The sequence below is a fragment of the Anser cygnoides genome, chromosome 4 (genome assembly GCF_040182565.1).
Source record: "Anser cygnoides isolate HZ-2024a breed goose chromosome 4, Taihu_goose_T2T_genome, whole genome shotgun sequence".
NCBI classification, from domain to species: Eukaryota; Metazoa; Chordata; class Aves; order Anseriformes; family Anatidae; genus Anser; species Anser cygnoides.
In genome coordinates, this window is record NC_089876.1 from 59,560,629 (window position 1) to 59,580,000 (window position 19,372).

Here is a 19,372-nt window from a genome sequence, read left to right on the forward strand (position 1 = left end):
TTTAGTTATGAGGATCCTTACCCCAGAATTTCAAAATTAATCCCTGATTTTTAAAAGCACAAGGGAAAGCACAGCACCAAATTCTGTTTTCTAGAGCTGCATGGATTCCGAGAATTGTTTCGCAATATAATGCAACCCTTCTTCATTTTAAATGCACGTAGGGATTAAATCCAGGTAAGAAAAGAGGAAAATGTGCAAAGTCGCCTAAATAACAGGGATGGCACTGGCAGACTGCTCAGGGCACGCCACCTTGCCTCCAGCTCTGCGTGCCAAGTGGCACCGGGGCAACTTTGAGCATCTCCATGCCACTTTGGGGACTTGCCTTGTGCAAACCCCCAGCATACACTGTCTTGGGTTTTGCCACATATATAGAAACATTTGACAGGTAAAGGCTGTGTCAGGTCTTGTGCCAAGGTAAATCAGCTTCTGTAGAGGGGTGTAACAGATATAACTACATCTGGCTTCAATCAGTGGAGTGTTTTTTCCTATATAATTCTGTATGCATTAGCTATACTACGTATAAGTTTGAAATTTTATTTCTGACACAAAAAAGTTGGCAAAGGAGATATTAGAAATTACAGGGATATACGAGAGAATGGCTCCCAAACACTTCTTTCTCCACAGCTCGCTAAATTTCGAGGCACTGATCCCTGCAGGCGCTACACAGCAGTTCTGCCACATGAGGTACGCTGCCAGGTGGCAAGGTGCTGCCAGACAGACTGCCAGCAGGGCCTCTCCGGCACGGTGGTCAGTAGAAGAGTCAACACGTGGAGCCCAGCAGAGACAGCATGAGACCGCAGGCATGGAGATGCCCACCTCTGTCTTCAAAGTGAAGGGGTGGCCAAGGCCAGCTTGCTGAGTGGGGTTTTGGTGTGATGCAAATGACAAAAAATGACACTTTTGTTAAGTCCTCAAGTAAAATGGGACCTTTTCCAAGCGTCTCTCTGCTGTTCCCGTTCTGCTGCCGTGGCCATCCACCGAGCAGCAGTGCTGAGGCTGACATGCAGACTCGGTAAGGCTGAAAAGGTGTGAAATCATGGGAAGTGTGTCCTCATGAATGCAACAGTCCTCTCACTGGTGTTCATATAAACCAGAGTAATCCAAAAGCAAAGCAGATCAGGTTTTACATTTACAAAAGGCTTTTAATCCTGAACAGCACCATGTGCTATATTGCAATTACACTGCAAACTATACTTGTAGTGAAGGTGTATTGACCTGGCAGTCCCATCTGCCACCGCAAGCACCGAGAGATCTCACCGAGTTCCTACAGCAGGGCTCAAAGACTTGGGGATTTTTTGGATGAAAGGGCCAAAGCGGGGGTGCGAGGCGCTGCCACAAAAAGCCAAGGACAGATGCCTTTCCAGGGGTGCCCAAAGGGCCCCCTCCCACTGAGCCACCGCCGCGGTGCCGCCTCTATCGGGGGGGGCCCCCACCAGCGGCACCTCGCCCCCAGTGGCACCACCCCGGGGGGAGCCGCAGCCGGGACCCCAAATCTCTGCGCACGCCTTTGCCGCAAGGAGGTGGAGTGGGCTCTCGTGGGGATGCAAAACGTTCAAAAATACCCACATAAAATTATTTTTCTTATAAAAACCCTTCTCCTCGCCTCCCTGCGAGTGTAAAAGCCCCGGCCGTGGGAGCTGCCTGCGGCGCACAGCCCGGCCGCAGCCCCGCCGAGCCGCCCCGGTGCGCCCGGCCCCGGGGTCCCGCTGGTGCCCGGTGCCCGGGGCTGCCCGGCGGGGCGGAGCGGGGCCGGCGGCGGCGGCGCGTCCCTCGGGGACATAACCAACCTCCCTGGCGGCGGCAGCAGCCTCGCAGGTGCCTGCAGCTGGCGGTTAACACAGACAGTAAGAGGATCAACTCCATCTCCGGTGGTGGAGAGAGAAAGGAGGGGGAAAAGAAAAAAAAAAAAAAAGGAAAAGAAAAAGAAAAAGAAAAAAAAAAAGGCAAAAAAAAAACCAAACCAGCCTCCCCCCTCCCCATTTGCCATTCAGGGTTTGGTTAATTTGGATGATAACGGTTGGTGTTTAATCCCATTGTACGGCGCTGAATATGGCGCAAGCTACCCGGCTCCCGGCGGCACAAAGCGGCCGGCGGCACGCCGCGCCGGGCTCCCCGGGCCGGTCCCCGGCCGGCAGCGGGGGGACGACACCGGGAGCCCCCCCCGGGAGCAGCCCCGGAGCCCGGGGGGGCCTGGGGAGGGCTCCGGGGAGGCCGTCGGGGGAGTCCCGGGAGGCGCCGGGCCGGCCCCGGAGGCGCACGGGCGGCCGTGGAGAGGGGCCGGGGGGGCCGGGGCCGCCGGGGCTCCCCCCGGGGCGGCGGCGGCGGGGTCCCGGCGGCGGGGGGGCGGCGGCGGGGGGGCCCCCCCCGTGGCGTCGGGGCGGCCCCGCCGGGGCGGTCCGGGGCGATTCGGGCCGGGCCGGGCCGTGCCGTGCCGGGGGCTCCGTGCGCTCGGCGGGCGAGGAGCGCGGCCGAGGCGGGCGGAGGGGAGAGGAGGGCGGCGAGGGCTGTGAAAATATGTTTGCGGAAAATAGACAATTGTTGGATTAGACGTATTCAAGTATGAAATAATGCCTTTTTGTGTAAAAAACTGCAGCAATGTGAGCGTACAAAAGTTCCCCTGTGGCAGTTACTTGCTCCCTTTGTGAGCTGTGCGCTCCGGCGTCTCCACTTGGCGCGTTCAGCGCGGAGCCCCCCTTTAAACGCGATTGTTTCTTTCTTTTTAATGACATTTACCGGATCAAAACATGCTGTTAATTCGATCAGAAAGCTTTACCCTCCCTGACAATGCCACAATAATTTCTCCTGAAGTTTGTTAAATTGACCAAAATTAGGCAAATGAATAGGGGGTCTGTAGGCGACCCCGCTCGCAGGTGACACCGCATAATGCACTCTCGGGCCAGCTGCGATCCCCTCTTTATTTGCCCCTCTTTTCTTTGACCCGCATTATTAAAATTTAGGCCCAATGAAACTATTCATACTTTTCAATGGGACATTTTCCTATAGGATAATAGGCTACAAATTGAGCCTCTCCAAAGGGGGGAGCGGGGGGGCGGGCCGGCACCACACAGCCGCGCACCACACAAAAAGCCGCGTCGTGTGCCAAAGGCTGCCGAGAGCCTCCCCGGGCCGCCGGGGGGGCCGAGGGAGCGGGGGGGGTCGTGTGCCAGCCCCCGGGCCCACACCTGCCGGGGTGTCCCCGCCGCATAAAGCGGGGGTAAACAAAAAGCCGCGCTGCCATCTCTTATAAAGATGGACGTGTCACCAAGTCGTGTGAGAAAAGCCTGAGAACAAACGGGGCCACTCCGGCTCCGAGGGCTCTCCCTTGAACCGGGCGGAACAGCCTATTAAGGGCTTACTTAATTACTTTAATGACTCTGGACAGGCTTTAAAATGCAGTCAGCGCCGGGGCCGGGGAGGGGCGGGGGTGCCGGGGGGCGGCGGGCGCGGGGAGCGGGCGGCCCCGGCTGGCACACACGATGCGCCCTGCGCCCCGCTCCCCGGCCCGGCCCGGCCCGGCCCGGCCCGGCCCCGCGGGGCCATCACGTGCGATGCCGGCTCCACGTGGGGCGACACAGCTGGGCCCCCCCCCGGCCGCGGGGCGAGGGGGGAAGGAGGGAGAGGGGGCGAGGGAAGGAGCGTCCCCCCGGCCCTCTCTCTCGCCCCCTTCCACCCTGATCTTTAATGCATACATTCCCCGGCGCGGCTCTCCCTAATCCTATGGGATCAGCGGGCCCGTGAAGGCCCCCCGTCCCCCCCAGGACACGGGGATGGCTTTATAAGGGGCCCGGCGCCGAGGGGCCCGCAGTGCCCACCATGGCCTCCAAGCTCAAGGAGCGGCGGGTGAGCCGCCCTGCGCGCACGGCCGGCCCTGCCCTCCCCCAAAAAATAATAAAGCCGCCCCCCCTCCTAAAAAAATAAATAAATAAATAAATAAGGAAACAAATCCTAAACGCGCCCAGCCGGCGTTTAGGATTTCAGCGGGGCTAACGCGCCCCGTCTGTTTTTGCAGAGGACGCCGGTGTCCCACAAAGTGATCGAGAAGCGGCGGAGGGACCGCATCAACCGCTGCCTCACCGAGCTGGGCAGGACGGTGCCCATGGCCCTGGCCAAGCAGGTAGGCGGTGGCCGGGCCCCGGGGCCTGGCTTGGGGGGCCGTGCCGGGCCGTGCCGGGCCCCGGGGCCGGCCCGTCGGGGCGCGGGGGGAGAGGTGACGGCGCCCTGCCCCGCGTCTTGCAGAGCTCGGGGAAGCTGGAGAAGGCGGAGATCCTGGAGATGACGGTGCAGTACCTGCGGGCCCTGCACTCGGCCGACTTCCCCCGCGGCCGGGAGAAGGGTAGGTAGGCGGGCGGTGTCTGCCCGCCGCCCCCTGCCCCCCCCCCCCCCCCCGGCGGCGGCGGCCGGGCGCTGAGGAGCCGCGCTCCGCTGTGCCTTCCAGCAGAGCTGCTGGCCGAGTTCGCCAACTACTTCCACTACGGCTACCACGAGTGCATGAAGAACCTGGTGCACTACCTGACCACGGTGGAGAGGATGGAGACCAAGGACACCAAGTACGCCCGCATCCTCGCCTTCCTCCAGTCCCAGGCGCGCTTCGTGGCCGAGCCCCTGCTGGCCTCGCTGGGCTCCCCCCCGGAGCCGGAGCTCCCCTTCCAGCTGCACCCCGCTCCCGACCGCCCCACGGGGCTCGGCCCCACCGACACCCCGCTGCCGGCCCCCCACGGCCCGGGGGGGCCCTTCCCGTGGCCCGGCGCCCCCCGCAGCCCCCCGCTGCCCTTCCACCCGCTCCCCGCCGCCGCCTCCCCCCTGGGCGGCCCCGGGCAGCAGCGCGGCGCCTTCCTCTCCCCGGTGCCGGGGCTGGAGCGCCGCTACCTCAACCTGCTCGGCCATTCCCACCCCAACGCCTTCGGGCTGCCCCCCGGCCAGCCCCCCGCCGTGCTATAGGGGCTCGGCCCCGGCGGACTCCTATTTATGGCCGCGGACGGGGCAGGACGGGGACCGCGATGGGAGCGGGGACAGGGACGAGCCCCCGGGGTCCCCCCGCGCCCCGCCCGCTCCTCCGCCGCCCCCCGGCGCGGCGCCTGTACCAGTGATGCCTTGCAATAAACCTGTGTGGCCGCGGCCCCTTCTTGTCTCCGGGAGGGGGCTTCGGGGGTGCGGGGTGGGCTGGGGGAGGCTGGGGGCGTCCGCTCCGTGGCCCCCGAAAGGCAAAAACGGGAGCGCAGAGGGAGGCGGGGGGCACGGCCCGGCCCCGACGGCGCCATCGGGGGCGGCGGGAGGATGGAAAGGGTACCGGGGGCGTCCTCAGGGGGGAGCGTTTGGGGTCTCCCGAGAAGCACCGCCGCCCCCCCGCATCTTACCAGCGGTTTATCTGCTCGCTCAAGGTGGGAGAAAGGGACGGGGCGGGCCCGGGTGCGGAGCGCCGGGGATGGAGGCAAGGAGTGCCCCCGGAGCCACAGGGACCCCGGGGGGGGAGACCCCAGGTGCCCCCCAGCCCGGGGAGGGGGCGGAGGGGAGGTCCCGGGACTTGGGTAAGGGGCTTCGAGCAAAAGGGCCCGGCGCTGTGCTCGGAGGCGTGCAGGGAGGTCCCGAGCACACCGGGTCGCTGTGCGGGTACAGGGCAAGCTGCCGGCTCGGGCTGCTGGGAGAAGGGTCCCGGGGGTCGGGCAGAGAGGGGGGAAACCTCCCTCCCTCCGACGGCTTTGGGATCGGGAGCACGGGCACCCAAAGGCAAAGCCACCCCGTGCTGGCGCCTGCAGGAGGACACGGGTCCACTGCTCCTCTTGGCCAGCGCTGGATGCAGGACACGAAGAAAATCCTACACGATTTTTATTCTGTGAGCATTAAGCTATTGTCTCCCCCCCCCCTCCCCACACACACACACACTTCGGCACTGAAGCATTAAAGATATAGTGTTTCCCTGGAAATATAAATTATTAATATATTCAGCATTTTGGTCACTGTTAACCAAATTAGACAAAACTTCCCTTTGCTAAGTAGATTTTCTCTCTGGGATTAGCAGAGGGCCACCACGGTCAAAACTGCGGTCATTTACATATAATTTTGCAAACTTGCACTGGTCCATGACAGTCTTTGTATCTCGAATGTTGCTATTCTGGATTTTTTTTTTTGTCCTTTTCGTTTTCATTTAGCTGTGGAGGATAAACCCCGCTCTGGCTTGACAATGACTTTGGGATAAAAGTCCCCCACACGCCCGCTGCCTCCCCCGCCGCCTATGGGCTTCCGTCGGGCCCTGAGCTTGCCCCCGGGCCCCGCAGCCCCTGGCTTTTGCCCCACAGGTATTTGGGCTCTGCAGCAGGGCACGGAGCTCACCCAGATGGACATCCCCTGCCCCAAGTCTGCACTGGGCCTGCCCTGCCTGGCCACCACCCCATGGCACTGTGCGGTGCTTTGGTAGTGGCCTTTTTTTTTTTTTTTAATTCTAATAATTTTTAGTGTTTCCATGCCAGGAGGTCATAGCTATTTTGGGGGGATCGCTGGGGAGCTGGATGCAGTGCCACACCTAGGCTGGTAGCGCTGCCGGCACCACCACTTGCTGGCGGAGCTTTGTGCCCCAAAATAAACTGCCCCAAAATACAAGCTTCTCTGTTACGCACCTGCCTGGATAAAAATGCTGCTGGTGAATCCCTTGCTGTCATTTCCTGTCCCTTTCCTTCTGCTGGCATCTTTCTGCTTCTTAGGCCTTCGTGCCCCTTCTGCCTCGTTTTGCCTTGCCTGCCTTCCCCATGCCTCTCGTGCCCCCATTGCCTCCTCTGCCCCTTACCCGAAATCCCACTGTCACACACCTCCAAGTCCTCTCTATACCACAGGTCTGTCACCCCTGAAAACAGTTGCACAGCAGTCACATCTCGGTAGGCTTTTTCCCCTTTTTCTGGAAATTTGTGTTAAAAGCTCACTAATTTATCATAAGGGTTTGTTCATTTGAGCTAGCCTGGAAGTAAAACACCATCAAATTGATCGAAGCCTGCGCCCAAACTCTCTACCCCAAAAAATTTGCATTCCAAACAGGCAACAGGAGACCACCGGCAAGAAGCATTCGTTGTCACGCTTACTACTCCAACATCAGGAACAGATCTATAAGCTTCAACCGAACTCCTGTGTCCATCCCCTCACATCATCAGATTTATTTCTAGCAAACCTGCCAACAGGCTGTGTAAAGGGCTCGGGAACAAAGGCTGGCCTGGGGAAAGGACACCAGGAAAACATAATTGTGGCAAGATGTATAAAAAACACATTTATAGGTTAAAGCTCTGATAGCTACCCACATGTGGTGCTGCACCCAGAGTGGCATGTTAAAACTAATTTTAAAAGGTGAGAGAGAGCAATGCCATGAACCTCCAACCCGAGGAAAGAGGAGTCATTTAGAAGATTCCAACTCAGAATATCAAATGGGGTTGAATTTATGAAACATTGCTTAACATTCATCTGCAAGCTGCAGCAATTGAGATGTGCACTGCATTTCAGCAGCAATTACACAGTTAATTAGGCTGAAATAAATACTTTTGCTAACAAGAGCTCTAAACTTTTGCAGTTGAGCTACAAAAAATAAAGGCAATTTAGTTTTTATGACTAAGAACACAATACGTCAGAAGTGGAGTCTTCTATAAAGTGATTATGTAATTAAAGAAAAAAAAAAAAAAAGAAAAAAAAAGGCTTCTTCATCCGGGGAGTCCTGCAAGGGAACAGGGAATTCAGATGCTACATTAGCGCCTTGTCAGCAGATGAATTCACAGAGACCAGCCTTTAAATGGCAGTCCTTTATGAATAAGAGATAGGATTGTTTTTTGTTTTTTTTTTTCTCCTTCCCCCCCCAAACTCAAGTGCTCACCTGTACAACATTTCTGACTGCAACAGGCAATGCCACTTCAGCTGCAAGTGAAAGTCAGGGCGCAGAGTTTTACTGTCAAAGGAGGCAGGATGGCAATAATTCACCTTTCCTATCAAATCCACTGCTGGGTTTTCAGGACTGTGATCTGTAGAAAGAATAAGAAGAGTAACACCTATGGAACAAACCCCACGTAATTTCAGTTTCAAAATGAGAAAATATAACAGGTATCAATAAGGTTCACCGAACATGGGTTGTAGGTTTTCAAGAGCCTCAGGAAAACCTGAGACAACATACATTTCATACCACACAACTACTATATATTGGAAAATTCTAAGGAAATTGGTATAACCCAAGACTTGCATATTCACCATAACACCTCTTTTTATAATAAGAATTTTCTTACACAACATACTTTATTCATAGATTACCTTCTCCTCCCTTAAAAAATGAGAAAAAACTTTTTTTTGTAGTTTTATAACTGAAAGTTGCAAAACTTCTGTGATGGCTGGAGACAGGGAGAAAGTATTTGGAAAAAGAGCAAGAGCACGAGCACATACTTTGCTGCATAATGCCAAAAACTGTAACACAGCAAAGACATATGAAAACCAATAAAATGTTTCTTAAAGATGCCACTGTTTATAGCAGGTTACAAATCACTGTCTGCAGGAAAGCCAGTGAGTTAAAGCAAAGGAAAAAAATATAATAATAATAGAAGACCTCTAAACACTTTTTACCTATTTGTATATATGGCAGACCAAATCCTTAGCTATTGCCAGAAGGCAAAGCTTCCTGGAGATCCCTGAAGCCAGAGTTCCTTACATGAGGAGGAGACACGATGGAGTTGCATCAGCAGAAGTCTTACCAAGCAGGTAAGTGATATATATTCCAGGGCTCCTCATGCTCATTTTATTAACTCAGCTGTGCAGGCACGTTTGCAGAGATGTATGGAGAACAAGTAGCCTACCCTAGTCCTAAACAGATACTCTGAGCATGAAAGTGAAGTCGTGTACCGGACAGGCTGCACTGCCTGTTGTTCTCAGTGTATACACTGTTCCTCCAAGAAGAAGAAAAATAATAATAAAAAACACCTAGGCACAATAATCTATACTTAAATGAAAGGCCAGCTTCCACCTACATGCATATGCAGGATCTAAACTACTTCTGCGAGGCCAGAGGAACCCCTTTCCATTGTGAGGAGGCTCCAAAGGAACAGCAGAACAGCCTGCTGCTCTTCACCGAAGAGCTCACCTTTTCAGAAACTATTTATTTGCAACTCTCCATGCTGCACCTTTGCCTCTCCTCTTCAGAGAATTAGTTTTCTTAGCCTCACAGTGTACGTTACAGTTAGGAACTGTGTTATATTCAGCTTTGCTTTAAGCAAAGAGCTTCTGCTACCCCTATGCAAAGCAACATATAGTATTGAATATGGCAAGCAAAGAGTAGATCAAATTTAGGGATAATGTGGTGATTTTCCTCCTCTTCTAGCAGGAAGTTACAGAGATTTGGGATGGACTGGAATTCTGGAAAAGAGAGGTAACCCCTGCTGCCAGCATCCAGCTTCTCAAACGCCCTTGAACTTCCAGTCACCATAACTGCAAAGAGAAAAAAAATCAAGGTGATAAGTTACCGCAGGAAAATGACAACCATTTGCTGGGGCACAAAACCCTTCAAGCATCTTGTCAAAGCTGACAGAGTGTAAGATTAGGACATAGTGTGCTCTATGTACAGCCTGTAGGCCTGCAGATGCACAGACAGGATGCTGGCAAGTTTAATTCTTTATCAGTCTAAAATATAAGGCCGAGATGAGACCAATAGGATATTTCAGTCATGTACTTGGAAAAAATTATTTTGTCATAAATCAATGTCATACCATGATGGAAAAATCCTTTCAGTGGTCTGCTAATAGAAGGATGTACTAAAATTTGTAAGCATTTGACTTTAAGCAAATGCTAAATTTCTAAAAGGTGGAGGTCTAAAGACAAATTAAGCACTCTAAGCTCTCTTTCCAGTCAAGAGGGACAAATGGGACTTTCCAGCAGATAATTTACCAGGCTGATCTTAGACTTTCCCTTAAAATGAGCTGATTTGCTTTGGAGACATGTTGTCTCTTTCCCCCTTTTGAACCAAGAGGGAATGCAGGATCAATAGGTCAGATTCAGATATACAGGCAGGGGAAAAATCAGGGCAGCCAAATCCCACCCTCACTGCTGTCTCGCAAGTAATCTAATTTATCTCCCCAGATATTTCAGAGGTGCTATACCTCTCCAAGCTAAAATACTGTATTCTGTTCAAGAGAAGTTCAGCTCAGTCTCCAGCGAGTTAGCCAACTAAAAACTTCTTTTTCCATCTCATCTGCAACATTTGCTGCTCATTAAAAAGAAAAAAAGGAAAAGAAAAGTACCTTTTCTTGTGTGTCTGTTATACAGACTGAAGATGTAGTAAGTCTGTCACTGAACTGAAACAGCTGATGTGTGTTTAAGGGTATCCCAGTGGCTTGTTTTTCCAGCTCACAGGTATTTTTAATGTACCTGTTGCATGCCCTGCTAGAGCAGGTGGGGAAGGTGGGAAGGATTTCAGGTGGAAGCAGGGCTTTTTACTATTTCCCTCCAGCAAGCGTGATTTCAAACAAAGCCACTAGCCACTCCCTGAAAGGCGGAGTACCTTTCTCCATAGTCTGGTCGTCAAAATATCAAGCTCAGAAGCTGAGGTCCTCCACAGCACTGGTTAGATTTACTTGTACAATAGCCACATTACTCCCATTGTTCCACCTTTTCCAACACGAAACAAAAGGGCTTCAGGAATTCTGTGTATGACACGCTTACACAGAAAATCATAAAATCTGTATTTCAAAGTATCTGCATACTAGGGAGAAATTTGCCTTTGCTTTCAATGGAAATCAATCCTTTCTCCTCTCCTCACACACCAGGAGTTAATTTCTTCTAAATCTTCAAGCTCCTTATCTAAGTAATAGGCAGTGTTTATTCAGCAAGCTTTTAGTACCCCTGAATAGCTTGGGTGGAAAGGACATGGACGTGAAAAGGTATAAACAAGGCTTTTCCTGTTACCACACTGACACAATTCCTCCTCGTGACTTTTTGTCTTATTTCTGCTGTCCTCCAGACCATAATGTAACTGCTACCTTGTTCTGTGGAGCAGGTCACAGCTTCCACTTTATGTTACGCTATACTCAAGCTGACAGCTGCTCAGAATTATGCCAGCAGGGAGAAATGCAGTGGATAGTACTGAACCTGCAACGATCTGCACACAACTTCAGCCTTACTTTAAACTCAGCCTTTATTTTACCGAGGGATGATTTCACTCGGATTTCAGAGGAACTGGTAGAAAACAGGTGGAAGTGAAGTGTTAGTATCACGGGGATTTCAGAGGAATTGGCCAGTTAGGAAAAAATAAAATAGTGGTCACATTGGTGAGTTCTTCCAACCTAACATAGACAATTTCCCTTGGATGTGAAAATAGGCAGGACCAAGATGAGTTGCCACAAAACTGCCATCTGCATGCCTGGAAGCAGGACCTCAGCTGCAGCCCTGAGCTTTCCTACCTGATTTTAACCCAGAGGGATGACGAGCTGCTCTTCAGGACAAGGAGAAACAGTATTGCAGAAGCAAGACATCTTTTTCTATGCCTGCCCAGGATATCTTCCACCTGTGTCTTCCTGGTCCCACTTATTTTCCTCCTACTTCTGTGCTCTCTTTAGGCTCAGGTCCCAGAAAAAACAGAGGTTTCTCATCAAAGAAACTAACCAGACCTTTTCTGAGAGAGAAAACACTATCCTTCGATCCTCTCTCCTACTATAATTGTCTTTTGTGGACTGTTATCTCTGTTATCTCCTTAACAAACATATCAGAGCCTCACTGAGTGAGAAACATCACCGTAATACCTGCCAGCGCACTTTCAGGCTGGTTTTCTTCTTAAAAGGAAACCGCAGGTACGGCATTGCTGTATGGTGTGCAAACAGAGTGGATGGGATGCTGCCCCATAACCTCTGTCAGCCCCAGAGAACTGAAACTTGGCCCGTTCCTTCTGAAGGGCAAGATGCCTAGATAGCTGAGGTGTGCCACCTGCCACAGCTCAGGAAGGTGATTCAGCCTACACGGGAGCAGTATTTACCTTGCTGCCTCAACAAGACTGATCCTGACGGGGTGTAATCCAGCCCAGCCCCAGCAGGCTCACGGTGCTGTGCTGCCTTAGTCCTGCAACCCCCCCCCCCCCCGATGGTAATCGGGGGTGGTGTGGCTGAGGCACGAACTTTGATTTTTGTATTTTAATCGCCAAGTGCAGAACGTGGAGCCCATCGGCAGCTGGCAGCCTTGCCTGCCTTTCCACCCACCCTCTGCCGGAGCACGGCTGCGAATTACCACACGCTGCAGTGTGTGTTCCTCGTCGTGAAGTGGGTGTAAAACAGCTTCTAAAAAAGTCGACGTCTCTCCAGGTGGTTAAGTGCACAGAGATGCAGCCAGCGTCTGCAGAGGGCATCAGCACAGTCCGGCAGGGTTAAAAGGGAGGCTGTCCGAATTCAGCCGAGACCTGAAAATCTTGAAACACGTAAACCCTACATGCGCCAGATAAAGAAGGCAGAAAGAAAGGTGCCCCCTAATGAGTTTTTTTTGCGCTTGGGTGAGCGAAGGGGCTGCTTCAGGAGGCTAATAACTGAAAACCTTCCAGGCTTTTGTCCGGAGAAATGGCAGGCACTTTCCATCCCTTTGAAAAAAAGAAGGCCTTTCGGAGTCTTCACGAGAGATGTGGATTTTAAGGGCGACCTTAGGTCATACAGAACTAATCAAGCGAAAACAATAAGAAAATTAGACTGACAGTCAGCAAGTATCTGAGGACTTTATCAAAAAGAATTAGGAATGGACAAATTCACTGGGAGCAAAGGATCAGATCTGCAAGGTGGCATTGTGTGGCAGGATTAAATTATTTATTCATTGTTAATTTATTTATTTATGTATGTGCAAATGACCTAGCTGCTGCAGGTGCTGAGGAGTTTCTGAAAAGGCCCAGTTTTAGAGCCAAGGCTAGAATATTGGTCCATTTAACTCATTCTTTTCCTTAAGGCGATCAAACAGTGACTTTTATCTAGGAGATAGAGGAGGAAAAACCATATGTGTACTGGGAATGATGCGGGCTCTGAGCAGCACTAAGTACCCAAGTATTCCAGCCTCATTCACGAATGCTGTGCAGTTTAATGTCCAGCAAATTAGCAAATGAATGCTTATGTCAATACGTGAAAAATCCCTAGTTGGTTTAAACAGATAAAAAGCCTCTTGGGAAATGGCAGAAAATGCAGGCTTTCTCTCCCTGTCTTTTTTAAAGAAAGAAAGAGAAACAGTACTTAATAAGTTTCCCCCAAACTTACAAAAAGTTGCGGAAAACAACAGCCTACATGGATGCCTGATCTTCTATGTGCACGTAATATTTGCAGTGCGGCCACTGCAAAAACACAGGAAGCTTTTGCAAGGGTTTGAATTGCATGTTTACTATTCAGAAGAAAATAGTTACAAGCTGGGACAGCTAGAAAGCTGTTAGATGCCATCCTGCTGCCCCTCTCTTACAGGTGCAGGAGGTCAAAAGCCTGGGAGTGGGTCCGTCATTACTTCTCCCCTGACTTTATAAAATCAAACTTGAAGATAAAATCCATGCAGACCTCTTGTTCTTCCTTCTACCAATTTAACCATTGATAGGAAAGGGCAAAAATTGTCATCTCATGTTTCCCTTGACCCAGCAGAGCAAAGCCACAGTGGGGACTCTGTGTAAGACATGACCCTGGGGAAAAAAGGAACACGAGATCTCAGCATGGGGGTCGGAGGCAAGAAGTCACACGTATCGAAAATGACAGCATCACATCACTTAATGCCATGTGATAAGGGAGTCCTGCTGGGTTTTATGTCCTTCTGCAGAGACATGCTTGAAAGTTGACTGGAACTGGTAAGGAAGATTTCTCACTAAACCCAGAAATGGGTTGTAGGTATTTGGGCAGGACAGATCATGACAAATTATCTTTCTTCAGGACAATCATCAGTAGCTATGCTGGGGATAATAAAACTGCCCCGTGAGATGAGCAGACACCTCTGCATCTGGAAACAAGGCAGGCAGGTTTATGTCAAATGCTACCTTACATACTTCTGCTTCGCTCCAATTTCCCTTGTCTTGGCCATTCTTAGGCCCATTTCTCAAAACAGTCCTCCTTGTGTCATACATGAGTAAAGGCTACTAACGGGAAAGATGAGAGGTATTTTAAAGAGCAAACATTTTTAATAACGCTAAATTGAAAAGATGACCTCAAATCATAAGTTCGAGGAGAGAATTTCCCAGGCCAAGCAAAAAACACAGGTTATGCAAAAAGCCCGCCTATAGCCAAACCGTCCTCCTTTCTCCCTTGAGTGTTCATGTGCAAGGATGAATTTGGTCAATGCCAGCATGTCACTAATATGCGACTACTTACCTTCTGCAGCCTGCCGTGACACACCACCAGCAGAAAGCTTGCTGAGTGACAGCCTTACTACATGGGCTGTCAGGGTGCCTTACTGAAAACAAAGCACAACCATACCTGTTGAACTTGAGTCAGACGAGACTGTTTCATCAGAACTGAAATGGATCAGATGGCCCCTTTCTGCTCTGTTGATAATCAGCTAAGACAAAATCCTATAGTCCCCAGTTTTCAAAATGTTTTGCATTTATAGACAGCTAACACAACCTCTCTCATCATTGATTTTTCTAATTACATGAAACTGAGTTCTCAAATCTCTTGGCATATTTTCACGTTTCCTTTCCCTTGGTCACGCAGCCATGCAATCTCAGCACCTTTTCCAGTTTCAGCCCATTTTTGAAAAGGCACATCTAGTTCTTGGCCCTATCAGCTGAGGTATTTGTAATAGGAACAGGGAAGTTTCATGCCATTGTAAAAGGCACTGGTGACACCTTGTCAGGAATGCTATGATCAGAATTGCACATAGTATTCCACATTGCTTCTCCCCAGTGCCTTTGAAATGGCACGAGCCAAAAGCTGCACCTGCCTTTTCCAGGGTTACATAGCTCTGGCAGCTCCGTGGTCTGCCAATTTTTACAGCAATTAAAAGGTAGAGAAAGGGATAAAATAAATGAGCCAAAAAAGAAAATTATGCTACCGTAAGTGAAAATGTTGTCTCTTTGATAAAAGATTTTTCCAAACAGAGCCACTGATATTACTAAAGCAGCAAGTTTTCTTCTTAACAAGAAAGAACAGATGACGTGCATTGAGTGGATGATAACTACTGTTCTAACATTTTTCAGCATAAAGGCTAAAGGCAAAGCAGGACAAAATGCAGAAGACTGTAAAAACAGACATGCAGAAGCAAGACACTGTTAAGAAAGACATTATTAAAAAATTCCAGTTGAGGCCAAACAGAGTTTGCCCTGATAAATACATCAATACATGACCCAAAGAGCCCTCCTTCAAGTCGGGGAAGTTTGGCTTGGCTGATCAGACACTCAGCAAGACAAACACCACAGCAGCGAGCGCAAGGCAAATCTGCCCCTTTGGGTCTGTTCCACCATGGCAGTTGTCATCACACAAGTGTTTTCAAATATATTTTGTATTTTCCCTACCACTCAAAATGTGCCTGTGCTACTCATGGAAATGCTGATTTCCTCCGCAGCTGCAAAAGAGAAAATGTTTGCTCTTTGAATACCTTGTGCAGGAGGAAGGATGAATCCTTAATATTACGACTGTGTGGTTTGTCACAACTTCTCTATGCTCTGTTACACAGTATATATTCTTCTCAACAGTGTCTGAAATAATGGATAAAATACAGCAGGGAGAACTTCAGACACTCAGCACCTCGGTTCTGTTTAGGTCTCCTCAGGAAATGACTGTGAATCTGAAAGCAATTTGGCACACGTGCATATTGCAGCCTTACTCTCAAGGAGTTTCCTCATGGTCCTACAGGATTTGGCCTGGTTTACTCTAAAGGGAAGACAAACCTGAAAAGAAGGCACAGAAGCAGGAATTATTTTGCTGGATACCACCAGAACAGAGGCCCCTTAAACAATCTACAGCAGTAATATTATTCTATAGAGACTTTGCCCCTTCCAGGGACAAGATGCATATTGTTTCTTTATTTTTATTACATGGGATATGCATATGAAAGTACAATATATACAATGAAATATATTATTGTTTAGAAGAAAGGACATTGTCAGACTTCATATAGATTAGAATCTGTCAGGAAAAAGAGAACAAAATAAAACAAACAAACAACCCCCCCCCAAAAAAAAAAAGTACAGATTTTTTTTTTTATTGTAGCCTTCTTATTGTAGGCTGCTAAGTGAAGGGATGCAGCTTCACAAGGTCTCACTGACTGCTGGGATGCTGTTACTGCAAGCATCCAAGAGTTAATTTAAAGTCAAGTGTAAATATAGAGAAAGGTGTTTTGCCCAGTTCAGAAAGTTGGAATAAATGATTCAAAAGTTTTGCTTAGAATCATCATTGTCTTTGACTCTTGTTTTCATGAGACACCCCATCCAGAAAATCTAGAAAAGAAAAATACAGTAGTTATGACATCACATATACCAGGGATGGTGAACATTTTTCATCTTCTTTACAGCAACAGAGGAAATCACAGTTGTGATCCAAAGCTATAGTAGAAAACCAGCAGGAAATATTAAAATAGAAATGAAAAAAATATTTTACAGACCTCATCTTCCCTTGGTCTATTGTCAATTCACGTGCACGTGTCTGAAAACCAGAAACCGAAACTAGCTAGCTTATTTGTGTGTTCATGGTACATGAAATTAAAGGTCACTGGTGAAAATCAAATTTTAACAATCATCTGCCCAGATGTAATAGCCCAATTGTTATCAGTCACGGAGAAACTGAGGCAATGCCTAAATGCATAGTTCTAAACTGCAGGAGTCGGTAAAGCTGTCACAAGTTGGTGATGCCTCCAGTTCAGGTCCAGCTGGGGCACAGCACCTCACATGCCTGTACGTCTCCCGGGAGGCAGTAAAAAGGGTAAGGGCTGGGGAAGACGCCCTGGAAAATGGAAAGACCCATTGTGTTGCTATTTTTGTAGTAAACCCACTTGGCATGCGCCACTGACGGCTGGCTGCACATCCACGTGCTGTCATCTGAGGGCTCGGGAATGCAGGAGGGCTGGGGCTGTTCAGAGAGGACGTCAGCTCCAGCGGCTGCACCGGGCGGCTCCAGCAGAGGCTGTGCTGCAGAGATTGTCAGCTGCAGGCTGGAATGAGATTGTTTTTATGTGTTTGTTTCCAGCGTTGCTTGGCCTGTGTCTTTTTGTACAGCTGGGATTGTCACATAGCTGGGGATGGAGGCTGCACCTTACCATTTGCCCTCTAAGGTCCCATCAAGATTGGACTTCAAACAATTTGGGTTTAAAGCATCGTACAACAGCCTTTATCCTGTCTGCAAACTTCACGGGTTGGAAGAGCTTTCCCTCCTCCTTTTCCAGCCCCTGCCTGGCAGGGCACTCTCCACAACAAGGCACCTTGGTGTCCCGCTCACTGTGGCACGGGTTGGACACCTCTCCTCTCCCTCTGCCCTGCAGCACGGTGCACGACGACGTGGCAGCACCAGCATTGTACCCACCGAAGGCTTCTCTGCGGAGGGGGGACACCAGCTGCCAACTGGGGTGGCTCCCCAGATGTTCGGTGACTCGAGGGCTATCCCCCGCCTGGACAGAGGGATAAAGTGAGAGAGACACCTCGTGCCAACAGACAGCAGAAGACTTAAGGTTAAACATGCGTGTCCCGTGTGGGCAGGGAGGCAGCCTCTTGTTTAAGGTTATCCTCAGACACGAGCCAGCCGAAACCTGAACGCTGGGTGATGTCAGCGCCAGAAAATCTGGCAGGGGAGAGGGCTGCAGCCCAGGCGCAGCGCCACCATACTTAGAGGCGGCGCTGGCTCAGCCGGCCGCGGCTTCACCCACCCTGTCAGCACCCGCAGCCGCGGCACAGCAAACACAACCCGCCCTATCTGACCGCACGGCAAACCTTCTGAGTAATCCAACTAGCCGAAACCAGAAAAACACTTTCTTACCCCAAAACGTGCGGGGGACAGCCCAGGTGCGCAAAGAATTTGGTGGCACGGGAGGGCTCGGGGGGGGGCTCCCCGGGGCGGCTCCGGCGGAGACGCTGCGCCCTCTGCAGCCGCGGTGGCGGCTCGGCACCGCTCGGCACGGCTCGGCACGGCTCGGCACGGCTCTTGGAAGGCTCACTGAGCTTTCCCGGCTAGGATTTCCTCAGCCCGCCGCAGCCGTCCCGTGTTTCGTAACGGGCGGCGCCGCCTTTCGCAATGTTTTGCCCCCAGAGGAATGCCAGCCCTGCGCCTGCCCCGCGGCGACGACTGAAGCCTTGCTTCGACAGCTCGTCTATCAGAACAGCCTTTTGTCTTCTGTCCTACAAATGTTACAAAAAACAACAAATACTACACAACTGCGTAGCGCGTTCATTCAAAAAATAAAAAATAAAAATCCAAAAGAAATGGTGCAAAACCTCATTTTGATCTAAACCTGAACCTTTCGGAGGAGTAAGAAAGGAGCCAAGGCACAGATTTGAAAATTATTCACTCAGGAAAGCTCTGCTGAAAGGCATCCATCCCCTGGTTTGCTGCCCGGCCCTATTTTTCCACCTAGCTGTACAGCTGCCGCGACCGAGGTCAAGTGATATGTCACTGTGGCAGATCACACAGGGAGGCAGTGGCTCTTCCCGGATTAGATCTCTTCCACATGGCCCTCTGAAAAGATTTGTAACAAATGTCAGCCCTGACTGTCCGCTGCTTAAAGCATATGTTTAAAGCCCTTAGACATCTCAGTCAAAAGGTATTGTAAATATAGGGACAAAGCCAGTAAATGCTTCACTGGGGACTTTCAAGGATGGCAAACGAGAATCTAGCATGAAAAAAAAAAAAAACCAACAAAAAAAAACCCCACACCCCAAACAGGTCACCTTTAGCAGGGAATGTGTGCTCAACTTTGCAGCCATTACAAGACCAGAAAGGGATTTGATTTTTTTTTTCTCCAACAGTAATCAAAACCACCAAGATCCTCCTGGCACCTATGGTAAGGCTGGCAAGGTCGCAGGGCCGGAGGGCACAAAATAACTTGAAAATGACTTTCTTGCTTGTCAGCATCTCTCACCACTGCTTTCATTATCTTTTTTGTAATTAAAAAGGAAGCATGTTTGAAATGGCCATTCTGCTATGCACAACACAGAAAAGTGCCTGCTGCTGTAGTCTTGCCTTATTTCTTCATTAATTCCACCAAAACACAAGACGTTTCCTTGCGGAAAACTTGCACGTGCAGATTAAACATGGCTTGTAATTAGAATCAAAACCAAATACAAAACAGCACCTATTCATATTCTCATTATCTTAGCAAGAAAGAAATAGAGCAGCTATTCAGAAAAAGGCCAACACAGGGCCCATAAATCACTCAAGTCCCACTGGAAACTTTGTTTAGGTTTTATTGGTGTAGGAGTTTGTCTAACGTGCTGGTGCTGTGAACAGAACCA

General features: G+C 50.3%; 2 protein-coding genes and 1 long non-coding RNA gene across 17 annotated transcripts in view; 1 reads left to right on the forward strand and 2 right to left on the reverse strand.

Annotated features, from left to right (window-relative positions):
- Window positions 1–3,495: 3,495 nt before the first annotated feature.
- On the forward strand, window positions 3,496–5,116 carry HELT (helt bHLH transcription factor). 2 transcript variants are annotated; one of them, XM_066996259.1, is made up of 4 exons: window positions 3,496–3,840; window positions 4,010–4,114; window positions 4,237–4,333; window positions 4,436–5,116. In XM_066996259.1, exons 1-4 carry the CDS (start codon window positions 3,814–3,816, stop codon window positions 4,936–4,938), a joined length of 732 nt encoding a protein of 243 aa, XP_066852360.1. In that variant the 5' UTR covers window positions 3,496–3,813; the 3' UTR covers window positions 4,939–5,116. The 2 variants fall into 2 exon arrangements, with proteins under 2 accessions (XP_066852360.1, XP_047934263.2); XM_048078306.2 differs by having other exon boundaries at window positions 3,498–3,840; window positions 4,439–5,116.
- Window positions 5,117–5,154: 38 nt separating this feature from the next.
- On the reverse strand, window positions 5,155–10,095 carry LOC106035116 (uncharacterized). Its single transcript, XR_010831212.1, has 3 exons — window positions 8,578–10,095; window positions 7,844–7,988; window positions 5,155–7,687 (listed from the first exon to the last, which is right to left on the reverse strand). It is a non-coding gene; the product is annotated as an uncharacterized lncRNA (long non-coding RNA).
- A 2,672-nt stretch (window positions 10,096–12,767) lies between these two features.
- The window catches only part of CFAP97 (cilia and flagella associated protein 97), an 80,560-nt gene continuing 73,955 nt past the window's right edge, over window positions 12,768–19,372 (reverse strand). For 10 of the 14 annotated variants that reach the window (XM_066996253.1, XM_066996249.1, XM_066996251.1 and 7 more), the window contains one exon: window positions 12,768–19,372. This exon is cut by the window's right edge and continues 8,318 nt beyond it. The gene's annotated coding sequence lies outside the window, so the exon portion shown is untranslated. The other 4 variants (XM_066996240.1, XM_066996247.1, XM_066996245.1 and 1 more) reach the window with 4 other exon arrangements.